At 37.9% G+C, this 17,014-nt stretch overlaps 1 protein-coding gene across 20 annotated transcripts in view; it reads right to left on the bottom strand.

Annotated features, from left to right (window-relative positions):
• DLG1 (discs large MAGUK scaffold protein 1) overlaps nucleotides 1-17,014 on the bottom strand; it is a 192,588-nt gene that overhangs the window by 65,219 nt on the left and 110,355 nt on the right. For all 20 annotated transcript variants that reach the window (XM_084800885.1, XM_084800884.1, XM_084800902.1 and 17 more), the window contains 5 exons: nucleotides 15,113-15,163; nucleotides 12,737-12,861; nucleotides 10,834-11,003; nucleotides 9,178-9,314; nucleotides 5,222-5,366 (listed from right to left, as the gene is read on the bottom strand). In XM_084800885.1, coding sequence (XP_084657011.1) covers nucleotides 5,222-5,366; nucleotides 9,178-9,314; nucleotides 10,834-11,003; nucleotides 12,737-12,861; nucleotides 15,113-15,163 — 628 coding nt within the window. The remainder of the gene's footprint in view (nucleotides 1-5,221; nucleotides 5,367-9,177; nucleotides 9,315-10,833; nucleotides 11,004-12,736; nucleotides 12,862-15,112; nucleotides 15,164-17,014) is intronic.

Genomic DNA, 17,014 nt, shown 5'->3' on the forward strand with positions numbered 1-17,014 from the left:
ATAGACTTTTACAAAATAACCTAAGGTACTTTTAATGATATTTCCAATACTGAAATATGTTACATATAAAAAAAATTAAATCAGAACACATCAGGTTTAGATAAAATTATAAAGCTTTTAAGTTCCCTCTTATGACTGTAGGCTGGGAAATAATTTCAGTGAGTTTTGAAATAACGAATCATGGAAAAGATTTGCTTCAGAGAGAGATGGTGTGAGCAGAGTGGCTGCAGTAGAGGACAGTGGTGCTCAGGCTATGTGCAGCTGGAAGACACAAGTGGTTGTTCAGATTACCCAAAATATAAAATAACATTTTAAAGAAAGAGACAATACTAACTGAAAAATGCAGGGTCAGGGAGGTAGCTCAGTCAATCAAGTGCTATCCATACAAGTATGTGGACCTGAGTTTGGATTCCCACCATACACATAAGGAAAGCTGAGTTCAGTGGAATCCAGTGGCCTGTTTAGCTTAGATGAATCTATGAGTTCCAGATTCAGTGAGAGACCTTCAAAAGATGGGTGCAAGGTGACAGAGACACTTGACATTGACTTCTAGCCTCACATGTACACCTACATGCACATATGTGTGCACACACACAAAAAAATTTAATTGTCATAGAAGATGTTAGTCAAAGCAATAATCACAAAAGTTTCTGAACATCACTAATCACCTAGAAAATACTCTAGTTTTGCTTTAGATAATATAAATATTCTGCCCTTTCTTGTCAGCAGAAAAAATGAGTAAAGATACTGTTGTCAGAGTTTTGGTTACTTTTGAAACCCAGTTATATTATATAAATATTTTTCTGTTTTAATCTCAGGATTAAGATAAGAGGCTGCTTCACAGCAGGTGATTGTGATTTGCCTTGTGCTCTAGCTGGGGCGTGATCCTTGCTGGCTGCAGATAGTTTAACTCTGGTATCTCTGGAGAAGGTATAAATTGGAGAGCCCTGAGAGGGCCTGTGGCAGTTGCTGATCCCCACGCTGCTACATTTGCTATTGCTGGACTGGGGGATATTCTGATGATAAAGACTGGACTTGCCCCAATGAACCCACCATCAGCAGGAAGTAGCCTACACAGGTCTATGTCCCTTTCCCCCTCTAACCTTTCTTTCCTACCTAGAGTTGAGGATTGGAAGAGTGGTAGAGGTCTAAGAACCCAATAAAATAGCTTAAAACAACAACAACAACAACAAAAAAACTAAAACAACAACAACCCCCAAATCAACCCAACCAAACAACCAAACAAAAAGCCAACAGATCAGGATGAAAACGATTAATGAATAAATCAACACGTGGCCTGTTGGATTATAGTCTGGTGCTTTATTTGTTAATTGCTTGCCCCCTAGATTCTTAGTGGAGTCTGTCACGCAACCCGAGTATTGCTGTTTAACACTGCCTCTCTGTTTGACTAATAAAGAAAGCAGATACCTGGGCAACAGAAGAAAGTGAATGTGGCAAAGGTTCATAGGCTCAGGGACAGAGAGGATCTGGGAAGGGAGAAGCCGACAGGATGGAGGAGGAAGGAGAATAGCCATGAGATAGGAAAGAGCCACATGCGCCCAGAGGAGAAACTCTGAAGTTCCACAAAGAAAAAAATGCCCCAGATGAAAAACCTTAGCAAATATTTTGGCATTATGGATGGGAGGCATACCAAACAGAAATTATTGGAAGCAGATGGCATGGGATGGAGGCTAGAGGATATGAAAGGCCCTATGCCCTAGGTGATAAGGCTACTCTAAAATACAGCACTTGTCTGTGTCTTTATTGATTGAGAGAGTGGTTAAATAACACTGCCATAATAATTATAAGCCTAACAATAAACATTTTTTAGGCCATATCATTAAACTAACAGCAACAATAGCCATTAACATCTATAACTAAAAAAGACTAATGATTCCAGGAGTTGAAGATGCAAAAAATTAGACTACAAAATGTTTCAAATACTTTGCTAATTTGTCTATGGCCATACCACCCCAAACTCATCTGATCTCATAAATTCTTTGTAAATTGTTTAGCATTATCAACTAAAGACTATACATATACATTCACACTAGCTCTGTAACACTAAATGTCATTCTTAGGAGAAATGGGGTGCATATGGCCAAGAAAAATATGTAAGCTAAACATGGTAACACATACATATAATCAGAACCAAGGAGGCTGAGGTAGGAGCAGCATGAATTTGAGGCCAGCCTGGACTACATAGCATAATTCTGTCTAAAACAAACAAATGATGATGATGATAACACACACACACACACACACACACACAACCAGACATGTGCAAAAACATCTAAGGTAGCAATATTCTTTATAAATCAAAACTGAAAATGACCCAGCAGTATAAAGTAAAAACAAAAACAAAAACAAAAAAACCCCAAACCTGCTGTATGTTCATATAATAGAATACTACACCGCACTAAAATAAGAAAACAAGTCAGCAAACTGATACAACTACACACAGATCTCACATACCTTTAAGGAAAGCAAAAGCAGCATAATAGAAGAGTACAGACATTTGTTTAAGAACAAATAGTAGATCTAAAATAACTACATTAAATACACATACATAGACAGGTGTGTATTTTTAAGAACAAGCAGATTTAATGCCATCTCTTCACTCTTGACAAAGGGAGCCTCAAGTTTGCCTGGTACTTTTTCTTATTCATTCTCTCACCAAGAATTCTTTCCTCTCCTCCTTTATTTGACAACTACTCCTTAATCTTCCAGAAGAGAATTTCCTTATCTTAGTACTTTCAACCCCAGCTCTATTCTACATTCAAAGAGCAGGGAGGAAGACAATTGGTTGAAACACTGTTGGGAAAGAAGGATAAAAGCACAGGAAGTCCAAAGAAATATCATCAACAAACTGTAAAGCCTAAGCTGAAAAACCCAGCAGTGAAACAGAGATGTAAGGAGGCAAGGAAATGAAGCCAATACCTGATGGTCAAACGAGGCTGAACCAACAGAAGAGCAGTGACTGGACTGATGGTTTTGAATGATTTAAAGTTGTTAGAGCTGATGAAGGTATTGACAATTACTGAAAAGATCTGAAGTGTTAGAAGTACTTAAGTACTCAAGCTGAAACGGAGGGCAGGAGAAAAAGCAAGAAATCAAGACACCAGAAAGCCAGGGTTTACATGAGTTAGTGTAGCTTTCTACCATCTCTAGGAATGGCAATGTGAATAAAGTGTAAAGAAAGATAATACAGGATTCAGCGAAGAAAGCCAGGTCTGTAAGGGAGACTCAAATGATTATAATACAGGGAACAGGCAGGTAAGTTGGACGTAAGGTCTGGCAAGGGCTTAGGAAGGCAAAAACTATGCAAGATAAATTTAAATGCTTTAAAAACCCCCACAAAATAAATTATTCATTTATTTCACATACTAACTAAACATAATTTGTAAGCTTATCTAACAATCATAACTGCAACTGCCTGAGATGGAAAGCAGTAATAAATATAAAGCTGAGCTCGCCAAGGTGAGCTACAATTGTCTTACAATGTCCTGTTAGTTCATTAACAGACAGGAAACAAGAGCAAAATCAAACAGCCAGACATTGCACCAGGCTTAGAAAACAAACAGCAGTCCTGTTACTCACTACTCGTCAGGATTAGCACTGTCACTTAAAAAATGCCATGTCATTATCGTAAGAGGACTAATTTCATACAAGTATTTTCTGTTTAATATTTTCCTAGGTAGTAACCTCGCTATTTGTAATATACGTTCCCTCAAAACTAGGACAGCAATTATCAGTTTGTGGAAGAGCTATTCTAAATGTGCACATGGCTGTCCTAAAAAGGCAGTATTCAAAATGAGACTGATACCTGAACTGACAAGCCAGACTGTTCTTTAAATTACAAATAAGCATATACAAAGTCCTTATGTAAAGTTTATGCACAAGAACATGCAAGAATTTTAAGTAGTGAGGTGTTTTCTTTGTGAAAAAGAAGCATACCATTTCTGTTGATTAGAAATGCTGAACATCATTAAGAAAAGAATTCAATTGTATTAGAGAAAACGTTAGTATTTCTCAAAGTATTGTCAATGCACCAACCAAGAGCATGAGAATTGGTTTCCTTATACACAGAATAAAGTACTTGTTTATTTTTGTGCTTAAGCATGTAACATGATCTGCATTATTTGCAAAATACCTTTAGTAACTGTTATTTAGAGAAAAGCTTGAGAATCAAGGTGAACATTATTTTTATTATGAAGATTATGATTTAGCAGATTAAAAAAAATCCAGATTTAAGAATTAGTTTCTCAGCTAGGGGAGGTGGCGTACAGCTTTAATCCCAGCACTCTGGAGGTAGAGGCAGGTGGGCTCTGTGAGTTCAAGGCCAACCTGGTCTATGAAGCAAGTCCAGGACAATCAAGGCTACACAGAGAAACCCTATCTCAAAAAACAAAAACAAAAAAGAATTAGTTTCTCTTAAAATTAAAAAAAAAAAAAAAAGAAAGAAAAAGATCTTACTTTGAGCTGGGCATGGTGGCACATGCCTTTAACCTGAGCACTCAGAGGCAGAGGCAGAGGCAGGTGGATCACTGTGAGTTTGAGGCCAGCCTGGTTCACAAAGTGAGTCCAGGACAGCTAAGGCTACACAGAGAAACACTGTCTTGAAAAAACAAAAAACAAAAAACAAAAAACAAAAAAAACCAACAACAAAAAAGATTTTTATTTTAAATTATGTGTATATGTGTGTCTGCATAGGTGCCTGAGGAGGACATAAGAGGGCACTGCTAGCACTCAGGGAGGTAGAGGCAGGTAGATCTTTGTGAGTTCGAGGCCAGCCTGGTCTACAAAGCGAATCTAGGACAGCCAGGACTACACAGAGAACCTGGTCTTGAAAAATCAAATCAAATCAAACTAAAAAAGAAAAAAAGAAAAAGAAAAAGAAAAGACACTGGAACCCCTGGAGCTGAAGTTACAGGTGATTGTGAGCCACCTGAAGAGGTGCTGGGAACAAAAGTTGGAGCCTCTTAATTGCTGAGCTATCTTTTCAGCCAATTCTTTCCTTTCTTTTGAGACAGTTTGTAGGACAGATTGGCCTTAAGTTATTTTTGTAATGCTGATCCTCCTGTCTACATCTCCCCAACACTGGGTTTATATAGTATTTTTATAATGTTTAATCCTTTTTTATTACAGTATATTGGTAATATTATAGAGAGCATATTTGTGAAAATAAGACATTTAAGCAGCCTTAGGCTAACACACTTACAGTTCGTGATGTCAGGTGGTGCATAGCCATCATTTATATACATACTTGTTGGTTTTGCGACTTTTAAATAAACAAAATCAGATGTGTTCTTTAAGGCAGTTACTGCTTCTTCATGAGTAACTTCTTCTAAACATACACTGTTCACCTACAAGAAAATAACCAAAAGATAATATTTGGAGACATTTTTACAACATGCTTTTTGAAAATGATTACCCAAATGATATGGGATATGAGCGAGTGTTTTAAAGAAAACAAAGATGTGTGGAAAGAAAAATATCCATTTTTAGTGTCCATAATACAAGGAAAATCTTTTATATATGTTCATGAAATAGACAATTTTGATTCTAGCTTCTTTTCTCAGCTTCAACTTTCTTTCTTACACGTTTAAGGATAGATTATTGTAGGCACAATTTAATTCTTTTAAGAAGAAATGTAGAAGAATGCTAATTCAGAACATGGCTGCTCTGGCAAGAATACAAACACACCTTTAATTCAGGAGACAGAGGCACACAGATCTGAGTTCAAGGCCAGGCAGGTATAGAGCAAGTTATCAGGTAAAGAAAAGTTTAGATCCAGGCATGGTAATACATGCCTTTAATCCCAAACGAAGGTAAAGTTAGTTTGTAGAAGGAAGCACCCATGTTTGAAAGTGATGTCTAATTAAGTGGCAGAAAAGATGATGAACCAGAAGATTTGACAGAATAAGATATGTCTAACTCTCACGAGAAGAGGCAGTTTTTCAATGAGAGGAGGCAGTTTTTACCAGGAAAGTAATAGAGATGGATTGCAGAGAAAGAATTCAGGTGAAGAGGGAACGAGCCAGAGAATGAGAAGGAGCCACAAGATAAGAGCAGATTGTGAGTTAGTTTGAGGCCAGGCAGAGCAATTCTTGGTCAAGAGAGAAGCCAGATTAAGTAAGTCAGCTGGAAGAAGAGTTTGAGCCAGAACAGCTGAGTTGAACCAGCAGCCCAGAGCTCAGAAAGAACAAGTAAGGGTGAGCTTTATTGAACAGTGGGTCTCAGAGGCCGAAAACATTGTAAGCCTACGGTAGATTGTATGGAGGCTGGAAGCTTCCAGGGCTAGGCCTAGGTTAGCAGGAGGAAGCAGTAAGCCTCCCCGACAACAATTGAGTAATAAGAATAAAAGTTACTTTTACAGAGAACTGTAAAATACAAACTAAAAGTAAGCTATTCCTATCAAGCCCTCTGCAGTTTGTGGAGCTATGCACAAATACCATGACTATTGGTTTGTTATTAAATGCTGTTTCTTATTTAGCATTAGATATGTATCATAAACGCTGACAAATTATTCTGATAAGGTGTATAAAGAAAGAGGAGGATCTCAAAATTTTAGACTTGAGCAAGCTTATCTGACATTTATCCATCTTTACAGTGTCAGCACTAACAGGAGAAAGCACAAGCCCTGGGTTCTACGTCAGCTCTATGTGTAGAAGCTAGAGTAACAAGAAGGGGAGTGAGAGCCATGAGAGTGGGATCAAGAAAGATATCAAATTAGAGAATAATTATGCTAAATGCAAAAAGTGGAAAATGAAGGCCTATCAAGTACCAGGTTAAAGCCAATTAAAATAAGACTTCAAACTTGTATGATTTCAGCATAATTATGAGAGTACAGGCTGTATTAAAGTTTTGTTTTGAGACAGAATGAAAAGTCCTGTTGCTTTTGAAAAATCAACATAGGTTGTTGGCTTCCTGCCAACAATACTGGTTCCGGACAAATAATAAAGAGTGGGAAAGTAGGTAAAAGAAATAGTTATACAACCCTGACATCTTGAATTAGATCTCTGGACTCAAAAACAAAACAAAACAAAAAACCACCACCACCAACAACAACAAACAAAAAGCTATTTGGGTGTGGTGGTGATATACATGTGCAATGCCATCATTTCTAAAGATGGGAGGTGGAAACAGGACTCAGCGGGAAGCTTATCAGCCAGCTAGCCTGGAGCATGCAAGCCAGCAGCAGGAACACGGAGAGCCCCGCCTCAAGAAAGCGGAAGGCAAATCCTGAAGCTGTCCTGCCACACAGTGGCACACAGACACCTACACCCCTGCCTCCCAATACAGAATAAAGAATACATAAAGTGAGAAAACCTAATGGGTTTGCAAAGCTGCTTATACTGGCAGGTGGGTATTTCCAGTGAAACTTTTCTCCCACACCTTAGGGAAAGACTGGCAATTATGCTATAAGAAGACGTGAGAGCAACAAGTGCCCCCTTCTCTCCCTTTCCCCACTGCCTAACTGCTAACGCTGAAAACGTTGTACGCGTGTCTAGAAGACAATGGGCGGTAGGCTTTTCTGCTTAGTAATGTTGCTAATGGACTACCCAATGAGCCAATAAACCAATCCTGAAGTCATCAATAAAGCCTTTATACACCAGAGCGTACATCAATTCTACCATAACTACAACACACACTCAAGTGGAAATGACATAATTACCACTATACTACACCCATTTTATGTCTGCTTATCAATTTATCTGAGCCTTCCTGCCACTAGGCCTTGAAGGACAGTACAGTGCCCTGACTACTATTGCTGTCATTCTGTCTCCTCTTAGCCTATTTTGGTTAGGATTGGGCATGACTGACGTAGCCCACACTTGTGAAAGCATTAACATGTCTGACAGGTTGTACTGGTTGGTTTTATGACAAGTTGACATAAACTAGAGTTACCAGAGAGGAGGGAGCCTCAGTTGAGAAAAATGTCCCCATAAGATGAGCTGTACAGCATTTCTTAATTAGTGATCAATGTGGGGGTGGGGTGGGGGGTGGGGAGGGGAGTGCAGCCCATTGTGAGTGGTTCCCGGTGTGGTCTGGGTTCTACAGGAAAGCAGGCTGAGCAAGCCATGTGAAACAAGCCAGTAAGCAGCACCCCTCCACAGCCTGTGTCTGCTCCTGCCTCCCGGTTCCTGCCCTGCTTGGGTTGCTGTCTTGACTTTCTTTGGTAATAAACAGCAGCATGGCAGTGTAAGATGAGCAAAGCCTGTTGTCACAGTGTTTCACTGCAGCAACAGGAAGCCTAACTGAGACACATGCCTAGCTCTCTCCTCCCTTTCTGCGCTTCACAGGACTGTTAGCTTCACCAGCACTTTAGCTTTTCTTCAGGTTCCATTTTCCTCGTGACCATGAGGACCAAGGCGGTTGTTGATGAACACTGGATAAACACAGTTAAATCTTGTATGAATGGATTTCACCTTTAGGAAATATGAAATCACTGTAACACCATATTAAGTGAGAAAAAAAATAAGCATTAAAAAAACTACATATAGTCCAGTAGCCTAAAAGAGTTTCCAAATAATAATAAGCAAAATATGTAGACATATTTATGCAATTAAACATTTACTATCATCATTTTATGGTTTTTTCTTTGTTTATGTGTATATACACGTGTCATGAAGGTGTTTGGAAAGCAGCACCAAATTCCAAACCTGAGTCCTATGAAAGAGCTATAAGCATTCTCAGCCACTGAGCCATCTCTCCAGATCCTGTTTAAACAATTTATAAGGAAGAAAGAAAAAAAAAGAAAGAGAAAAAAAATTACACACAACTACTGGTGTTCTAGTTTGGGGATGAGTAATGACTTCACTGATTTTCATTACATTATAAATAGATGAGGCCCCCACAACCACATGATAACACCGCACTGTGAACTTAAGACTGTGATTTAACACTACTGTGCATTGCAAGACTTCAAGTCTTTAACTAGGAATGAGAGATGGGCAGAGAGAAGAGAGGAGATGGAGGAAGATGGAGCAGAAGAGTCAAAATCAGAGTGGGGCTGGTAGAGGAAAAGGGTGTAATACCAAAAATCACTGCAGTTTTAACAAAGGCTGGCTAGAACTCACGTAGACATCACTGAAGTGGTTTCAGAACAGAAAAGCCAGTTTTGTTAGGAAAAGCAGACATCTGAACGACTCGTAGAACACTGAGTGTACTTACTGCTAGAAGCTTATCTCCAATCTGAAGCTTTCCATCCTTGTGTGCTGCACCTCCTTCAATTATTTTGGTTACATAGATGCTGTTATCACCAGGAATATGCTGATTTCCAACACCTCCAGCAATGCTGAACCCAAGACCTGGTTGGAATACACTTGTTTAGAGTCTCATCAATAAGGTGATTAAAGCCGGGGGAAAAAGGATGAAAATTAGATGTGATTAATCCAACATACAGAAAATTATTTATTTAGTTTTCTGCTTTTAAAATCTTGAGTTTAGGGGCTGGAGAGATGGCTCAGAGGTTAAGAGCACAGTTCTTCCGAAGGTCCTGAGTTCAATTCCCAGGAACCACATGGTGGCTCACAACCATCTATAATGAGATCTGGTACTCTCTTCTGGCATGCAGGCACACATGTGGGCAGAATACTATATAAATAATAAATAAATAAATCTTTTAAAAAAGCTTAAGTTTCGAGACTGGAGAGGAGTCTGTGGTGAAGAGCACCGGGGGCTCTTATAGAGGACCCGGGTTTGGTTCCAGGTACTCACATGATGGCTCACAACCATCTGTAACTTCAGTTCCAGGGAATACAGTGCCCTTTTCTGGCCTGCAGGTGTACATGCAGGCAGAGCACTATATACATAATAAATAATTTTTTTTAAAAAAAGAATGAAATAACTGAGAAATAATATCTGAGAACAATTTCTGCAGTTCTGAAATACCATCTTCAATACCAAATTCTCTATGTGTTTCATTTGTTGGTATTCTACTTCCTCTAGGAAGTCAAGTTCTAGAATTACTATTTCTATTTATCCTCAATCCTATCAAATTCTTCAAACTAGAAATCATCTTACCAGTCCTCACTACAGAGGTAAGTACCATGACATCCACGGCGCGTGGGAGGTGTCCTTTAATTTGACCCACACTCTACATTTAAAGTACTTTGTAGATGATAAATTAATATAAGCACTACACACGACCAAACAACACTTAAAACAGATACAAACAAATCTATCATAAATTTAGAAGGCTGCTGAGATGAACCAAATGGCAAAGGTACTTTGCACCCAGCCTTACAACATAGGTTGACCATAGGGATCCACAAGGTAAAAAGAACGAACTAACTCCTGGAAACTGTCCTGATTTCCATATACACACCATGGCAAATCACTCCTTCCCCACCAAATAAATAAATGTAATTACAAAACTTTGAAGTAGAGATTCTGTTCCCTACTGTTTCACACTGTTAAGGACAGGCTACTAAACAGAAAAAGAACCTGTCTCAAAAGGTTAAGGTGGAGGGTGACACCAACACTGCCTACCCAAGTGCATGCATGGGCGTGTGAATACAGGCACCCACACCAACACTACCTACACACAACATCACGTAGAAATTACTCTTCAGTTTATATACACAGAACAGTAAAATGCGAATAGTACATGGAAATTAATATACTACCATTTCAAATGCTGCCACCATGGTAGAATGCAACCACTCTATAAAATTCTACTTGAGACAAAGAGCAGTATAAAATAACAGAAAAATTCTAAGAACCAACTGAAATTCTGTAGAAGACTAAAAGAATGATAGTCTTAGAATATAAAAAAGTTTAGCTCATGTTTTTTAATAATATGTCTTATTCTGATTTACAATGTACCTTTAGGACCTTTAATGAGTTTTATTTCCATTATTTTCTCTGATGCTGGCTTCCGCCTTTTCACATACAATCGCACAATAGATCCAGCTTCTTTCAGTGCCTCAACTGCTTTGCTGTGGGTTACATCACGAACATCGGCTTCATTTACTCTCAGTATACAGTCATTTACCCTGAGAAAAACAATATATCAAAACGTTAATTACCAATATTCTATCCTTATCAATTAAAAATTTTTCTTTTTGATAAAAATTATTTATTCCAGAAAATATAAATGAAGAAGCTACATGTTAAATTTCAGCTTATAAGTTTCTCAAAAGACAGCAAAGGGAAAAAAGTAAAAATAAATTATTTAAAATATTATGTATAGACAAAGGTATTTGATAAAATTAGCAAACATTTGACACTAACCACATGCTAGGTACTTCCTTAGTGTTTAATCCTTAAAAGAACTTATACTAGTTTTTTTTTTTAAACCCATTTTATACATAGATAAAATGAAGCAGGAAGAACTGTAATATAGCACTCTTAAGGGCATAAATAAGTGACAGACCTGTATTTATGAGTAAGAAAAATGAAGCTCAAAAACCTTAAGGTCAGTTAAGCTAGTTGAAGGTCAGAGGATAGTGTCAAAACTACAATTAACTGACTTAGCCAAGATGAAATTTTTATTTTTTCAAATCTGAGGTGTAGAACTTAAAAAAAGAAGTTACAGGGCCGGGCATGGTGTCGCACGCCTTTAATCCCAGCACTCAGGAGGCAGAGGCTAGTGGATTGCTGTGAGTTCGAGGCCAGCCTGGTCTACAAATTGAGTCTAGGACAGCCAAGGCTACACAGAAAGACCCTGTCTCAAAAAAACACACACACAAAAATAAAACAAAACCAAAACAAACAACAACAACAACAAAAAAGGAATTATTCTTTAAAACTTATGTGAACTTAAAGATCAGATCACTTAATTCAAAGTCATCTATGTAAATAACATAATTTGACATGGTAACTAAAAAAAATTTTTGTTCCTATTCTCAGCTTTTTCAACTTAGCTCTGGTCCTGGCTTTGACTGCATGGTGCTCCATTAGGAAAACATGGAAGTCATTTCAAACCAGCAGAGACACTTAAGATATTAAAGTTGGTCCTGACAAGTTTCTATTGCTAATTAAATTTTCGTAGAGGAAAGAAATTTTACACCCAAAGGAGTGACTAGTACTTTGGGTATGTTCTTTGGTTAAACAAGGAATATATTTGCACATAAGCTGCCCAAAAAAAGGGCAGTAACAGGTTAGAAAGTAAATGTTACACAGGCACAAAGGGTCAAATTCCTAATTTTTATGGCTGAGATACTAATATACTATCTGCCATACTAGCGGGAAGTCCAGTTTAAAATCTGAGGAGCTGCACAGAGAACTAACAAACTAAGCCAAGATGATTTATGAAATCCTTATTCCCAACATGTCCTTCTGTAACCATTACATAAAGAAAAACCTGGACCAACCAAAGAAATTGGAAAAATGCCAGAATGTACGGTCCAAGGAAATATCAATTTTGTAAGACATTTTCTAAAACAGAACACTATATAAATTTCTGTGTAAGCTTATGTAACTGGTTCCCAAAAGAGAAAATGAAATAGTTGTGAGTTTATCTGTAGACACCAAGGACAACTCATGACACCTAAAAAATTGCTTACAGCCATTTAAGCTATCAAAATGCATTATTCAAAGTATTGTAATACCTAAGACAAAACTGCATGCATAAAAGACGGAAACAATACAAAGAGGAAAATTATCTGCGAGTTGGTCATTTAAGTGTGGCTTGAGCTTTGACCTACATTTAGTTATTAGCTGTTCCTTTTTCAAGTTAGTCCCTGTCTTTTGTCAACATCACATTTACATTAGGTTTAAGACATACCGCAATCTTCCATCCTGGGCAGCTGCTCCTCCTGTGATAATTTTGGTGATGAAAATACTTGAGTCATCTCCAATGTGGGGGTTGTCTGTACCTCCTGCAATGCTGAAACCAAGCCCTGAATTTCCCTAAGGACAGAGGGAAAAATTCCAGGAAGTAAGATCTAAGCATTGAGGCTCTAGAAACTATACTGAAACAGGAACTCTACCACAAAAAGGAAATGCATAGCTAAGAGAAAAGTTCTAAATTAAATAGACATCTCTCCATTTAAGGAAAAGCTTCCTCAGAGGTATTAATTATTGCTCAGTAGGTGAGGCTGAAGAAAATGTACTGAGTTTTCCAGAAGCCTAGTTTGAAGTTCCCTCTTCGTAAGTGTGTGTAATTTGTCTGTGAATTACCCTTTACCCACAGAAAAGTGTTCTGTATACAAGTCCTCTATGAGTGCAGGGCTTGCAAAATTTTTCCTTTATGTTGATTATATTTTAATGTCCTAATAATCTCCTTTGAAGCACCGAAGTCCAAATCAGACTTTTTTCTTTTTTTAAGTTTTGGTATTAGCAAATACTGCCTATTCCAGAATCACAACATTTACCTTTATGTTTTCTTCTACTATCTTTGTAGTTTTAGTTTAAAATTTCTTTTAAGATTCACCTCATTCATGTTTGATAGAGCAAACCTCTCCCAAGAGACAAAGCATGTGATCTCTCGCTTCATTAATTAATTGATTTGTGTTTGGGAAAGTCTTCCTAAGCAGTCCAGGGTTGATTACATCAACGCTGGTGCAATGCTGGCCTTGGCCTCCTAAGCCATGATGCCTGGCTACTGCCTTTATTTCTGAGCAGGACAAAGACCATTTCACCTTTTAAAAAAGAAGTGAGGATGGTACTTTTCTTCTGACCACTTTGCAAGCTGCTTATTTTAAAAACCAAACTGGAGCTGGTAAGTAACAGCAGCAATAACCTGAGATATTCACCCGATTACCAAAGGGCATTTTTAAGTACTGAAGCCCACTGAGAACTCAATGCTGGTGAGAGCTACTTCTCTGATGGCAAGTAGACTCTGACAACTGCCACATTATTTACAAACAGGAAAACTGAAATTCTGAGTAATATTTGCACACAAAAGAGGTTTTACTGCTATTAAAAGTCTATAAAGAGAAATGATACTTCTTTGACCTAAGAAAAGCACTTAGAAATGTTTATTTTCTGCATGTAGCTTTCCAGCAACTCAAGTAAGTGGGAATATCTGACCTATTGCTATTCATATTTAGCAACTTAAACGTCCAGTTTCCCGTTATTTGTCCTAAGATACCAATGTAATTATAAATTCTATAAAGAATTAGTAGGATGTCAACACAACTAAGACTGTGGAAAGCAACCAAGAAATTTAAGTATTCACGTTTTTTAAGCAGTGAAAAATACATAGTCTGAAAATTAAATTAGAAACCTAAATGGCACTGGGAGAAGATTAAAAGGAGTAAGTCAAACAGCCTGAGATGTCATAAATTGCCCTGTGAAAACACATGTTAGATTAACGCTGAGCTTGTGTGAGTGTTCCTGCAGCACCTGCCTGCTGACTGGGGCCTGGAATGACGCAGCAGACAGTGAAGACCTACTACTACACATGCAAAGATCCTGCAGCGTTCCTTACTTTCCTGGACTTCCATTCTGGCTTCAAACACAAGAAAATATAACTAAGATTGTAGTTTTTAAAATGAAGATCTTCTGCTACTCAGGAAAGTTACTTGTGTAGAACATTTAATACCTTGGAAGTACTTGCCAGACAAGGGCAGTGTTTCCGAAATACATTATGAACTGATTGTGCACATGCTCACGCGTGCAGACACTCCCTTTCACCAACACAAATGTATGTATGTAGGTAGGTAGGCGTATTTGAGACAAGACTTTCATGTAGCACAGCTGACTTGCTTGTGCTCTTAAGTGCTGTGAATACAAATGTGGCACCATCCAGATAGCATGCTACTTAGAAAAAAATTAAAAGGACAATTTTGACAAACTATAATGGTTTAGAGTACCCTAAACAGATAACTGTATGAAGTAGTTTCCTGGATGGTATCCTGGAGGGAAAAAATACCAAACCATAAAACTAAGGAAGAAGAAACAGAGACTTTAGTTAATAATAATGCACATGTATTGGTCCATAGGCTGAAACAAGCACACTGTAACGACGACGGATGGTAACAGAGAAAGCTGAGTCCAAAATAACTGGAATTCTCTCTATTATCCTATGCCTCTTCTGTAAATCCACAAAAGTTAATGGATATTAAAGAAAAAAAAATCCAAAAATACCATGGCTAATTTTATATATCGAACAATATATTTAAAAGTTCAAACAACAGACTAAGATAATAGTTTTTACCCTTTCAAGTGTGATTTCCTCATATTCATAATCTGCATCAGTGCCATTAACCTGTAGACGAAAAAGGGAAGTAGCTTAGAAGTTCAGAATGAAAAATATAAAATGTCAAGATAATTCTACAAGATTAATAAAAATCTGTTAAACATGACAGTGATTAAAAAAAATACAGCTACATTTTAGTAACTTGAGAAAAGCTTTATAAAGAATGGAAGAGGGTCAATGTGACCATGCTATAGTACCGCTAGCATGACTTTCTCACGTACAAGGGGCACATTTAGCTTTTACTATTTTTGAATGCTAATTTTTAAAGGTTTTATGTATAAATGTCCCGCCTACACAAATGTCTATGCACCATGTGCACGCAACTGTCCAAGGAAAGCAGAAGAGTGGTTGTGAGCTGCTGTGTGTGTGCTGGGAATTGAACCTAGGTCCTGTTCAAGAGCAGACAGTTCTCTTAACTGCTACCCAATGCCCTACAGCCTTATCTTTCTTGTCTTGATCCACACAGCCAATTGGTTGTCACCTCTTCATAATTTAATATTTTAACTTTTGAAAAAGTATTGCTTCTTCATTCTCATTGTTATTTTGATTCGGGCCTTGTCTAAACTTCTGGAATACTGCAAATGAATGTCTTCTAACCAGTCAAACTGAGATTAGTATTATCCACTGACTGAAACATCTTTTAAAAAAAATCTTTTGTCTTAATCAGACTGATCTTTTCAAAGTCCAGGCTGTCAATGTAACACACTTCTTTCAAAACTTTCAGAAGTTCTCCTTGTCTAAAGCTAAAGTCTGTGGCTTATAAGCAAGGCTCTCTATGAATTACCCCCACCTACCACTTGCTCCCATCTGAGACACATCAGACACATTCTCTTACTCCTTTCAGTTTATTCTCTGTTCTCTTTAGAAGCATTCCCATACCGAGTGTCCTTGAAACGTGGGTTTGAATCCTTGCATTACACTTTTTAGTAATGGCGGGCTAGACAATATACTCAGTGTAGGTCTACAGAGCTTGTGAGAGGTCACTCCTGAAGATAAGTATCTTCCACCCCACTTACTCTTATAGGATCACTAAATTTAACTGCAAGGGTTGTTGAGTCTCTTTCCTTCCTCTAGGTTCCAGGTAAGTCCTGTGACTACCCTCAGCAAAGCAATGATGCTGGGTGGTTCTGAGCCTGAGTCCTGTCCTGAGCCTTGTAGTATTTGGCTTTGCTTTACAATGCATTTCTTACAACTCAGCAGATACAACTTGAGAAAACTCAAACTGCTGATGAGCAAAGTGAAATGAACAAAAACCAAGGTACTTGCCCTGAGTCTTAGCTACATACATTCTTAACCAAGTAGTCATTCATTCAAGCTCATGAGGCAATCTTACCCAAATTTGTCATCTAGACTCAGATAACTGACCTGTGAGATTATGAGAAATAATGAATTACTGTCTTTAAAAAAAAAAAAAAAAGACACCAACTTTTAGTGTGGTTTATTATGCAATGAGAGATAACAAAACCCCACAAAAAACCCAAAACTCTAAACTCCTTTGTTCTCTTTGTTCTACAAATAAGTAGGTAACCAAGTGTCCAGGTTTGTCCAGAAAAGAGCTCACGCTTTTCTTGAGGGCATTTGAAACCCACATCTACTGGGAAACACGAGAAGCAGGGAGAGAACAGAAAACCTACAATTATTCTCCCACAGTCGTATGAAATTGTTTCATGGTCTTATTCATACTCTCCAGATGCATCTACATATTTGGCACAGTACCACTCATAGCTGAAAGGGAAGGAAAGGAAGAGGAGGAAGAGAGAAGAGAGAAGGAAAGAAATGGAGAAAGCTTGCTGTCCATGTTGTAGAGGGCTGGATTTAGACATAAATGATTCATCTCACAGGCTGTTCAAAGGCCACCGG

Source organism: Acomys minous (genome assembly GCF_964271855.1).
Source record: "Acomys minous genome assembly, chromosome: 11".
Taxonomy (NCBI): domain Eukaryota; kingdom Metazoa; phylum Chordata; class Mammalia; order Rodentia; family Muridae; genus Acomys; species Acomys minous.